Raw genomic sequence first — 2,040 nt, forward strand, 5'->3', positions numbered from 1 at the left:
GCCAAGTCGGCGGACTGCGGCCGCCTTTTCGGGCTCGATATTGGCGGCACGTTGCGAAAAATGGTCTACTTCCAGTCGGCTGACGGTGCGGCCGCGGTGCAGCGACAGCAGATGGAACGTCAGCTCAATCGATTGGATCCACTGACCCCACGCGAGCGGCGGCGCGTGGAGGGCAGCCTGCCTCTCATCGATGACTTCATCATGAGTCTCCACGCCACGGACGAGGCTCAGCGCGAGGAGCGACTGCAGCTGTTTGTACCTGAGCTAGGTGGAACCATCCACTTTATTAAGTGCGTGCTTGAGTGGGTAGATATTTCGAGATTCATTTAACCGAATGACGTTGTTCCTTGTGCAGCTTTCCCACAGCCAAAATGGACGAGATCACAGACTTTGTGCGCCGCCGTTTCTTCCACCGATACATTAAGAAGATCGCCTGCACAGGTGGCGGTGCCTTCAAGGTGGGATACTCCTACAAAAATTCTCTGTTGTTTGATATTCTGACTTCGTGGATGTGTGTCGAATGCAGTTTTCTCCGTTGTTCGTGTCGCGCTTAGGTATCGAGCTGCAAAAGGCGGATGAGATGGATGCACTGATCCAGGGGCTCAACTTTGTTCTGCAGAACGCTCCAAACGAGTGCTTCACGTTCGTGAAGGTGGTTCCAGACACCCAGGGGCTTGGAAGTGCAACAAAGAAAATGCTACCAAAGCTGAACAAGCACGACTTGTATCCGTTCCTCCTCGTGAATATTGGCTCCGGTGTGAGCATTCTCAAGATCACTGGAGAGTCGCAATACGAACGCGTGTCTGGCACGAGCCTGGGCGGTGGAACCTTTCTAGGTCTTTGCCGCGCATTGTTTAAGCTTCACACGTTCGACGAGGCGATGGATGCCAGTGTTGAGGGGGACTCGAATGAGGTGGACATGACCGTGGGCGACATCTATGGTACCGCTGGATATGAGCAGTTCCATCTTAAGCCAGACACAGTAGCCAGCAGCTTCGGCAAGGCCGGCGCGCGGCGCCAGCCACATCCACCGCAAGACGCTGACCTAGCGCGCTCGCTGCTCTTTATGATAACGCAAAATCTAGGCCAGCTGGCATATTTGAATGCGCGCCGCGTGGAGACCAAGCGGATCTATTTTTCCGGCAACTTCCTGCGACGCAACGAGCTAGCGTGCAGGCAGTTGGCTTACGCAATCAGCTTTTGGTCCAAGGGTGAAATGCAAGCGCAATTCTTTCATCACGAGGGCTTTTTCGGTGCGCTAGGGACTTTCTTGCAGCGCTTTAGCTCGGCCTCTGAATTACCGGCTGTGAGCGAAACAGTAGCGGAGCAGGAAAATAGCAGCGAAACGGATGGGGATCAGATTAGCAGCAGTGGAGAAGATCAAAGGGGCAGTTGTTCCCACACAGAATAGAGGAAACTCGTGCAGAGGATTGTTGTTGGAATGAAGTAAACTACTTCTGTACGAATTGTACAGTACCGTAGATGACAAAACAACACGCTAAAATTTTCGTCGATTTTAAGAAGGGTGAAATGATGAAATACAAGCATTTTTAGGTTGTCGACATGACATTTGTTTTTTTTGCTGTTTTACCAAAATTTGATTTTTAAATTAAAGGGTTAGAATGCCAAAAAGCTTACCTTATCCGCGAACACAGTACTAAAAAAATTAAGTGTGGACCTCGGCACCACTTACTAAATGCAACCTAACACGCATACAGGCGAATTGCATTCCTTATTATTAGCTCTTGCTTTGAAAAATGGATTCAAATGAAATATAAGTGCTGCGCTTGAGTACGATACTAATATGTAGATCACATCTAATACATGCTATCCTTAAATTTGTCTCTAAATATTAAAGTTGCGCAGGTATAAAATGTCAATAATTTATGATATTTAATAAAGCTTATGTGAGGGAGCTTGTCGGTGAGGAAGCTAGGCATCTTTCAATACGGAACCAAATACATACAAATTGTAACGGGTTACATGGTGTGGAACACACAGGGGTACGAAGTACCCGGAGAGTTAACAAACTCTCAGTAC

General features: G+C 48.5%; 1 protein-coding gene across 1 annotated transcript; it reads left to right on the forward strand.

The window, feature by feature from the left end:
- Window positions 1-60: 60 nt before the first annotated feature.
- PITG_19364 (pantothenate kinase, putative) lies at window positions 61-1,411 on the forward strand (the record flags this gene model as incomplete). Its single annotated transcript, XM_002896119.1, has 3 exons — window positions 61-290; window positions 356-458; window positions 527-1,411. The coding sequence occupies 3 exons, from the start codon at window positions 61-63 to the stop codon at window positions 1,409-1,411; spliced, it is 1,218 nt and encodes a 405-aa protein (XP_002896165.1).
- Window positions 1,412-2,040: the final 629 nt, after the last annotated feature.

The sequence above is a fragment of the Phytophthora infestans genome, genomic scaffold (assembly GCF_000142945.1).
Source record: "Phytophthora infestans T30-4 supercont1.103 genomic scaffold, whole genome shotgun sequence".
Classification (NCBI taxonomy): Eukaryota; Oomycota; class Peronosporomycetes; order Peronosporales; family Peronosporaceae; genus Phytophthora; species Phytophthora infestans.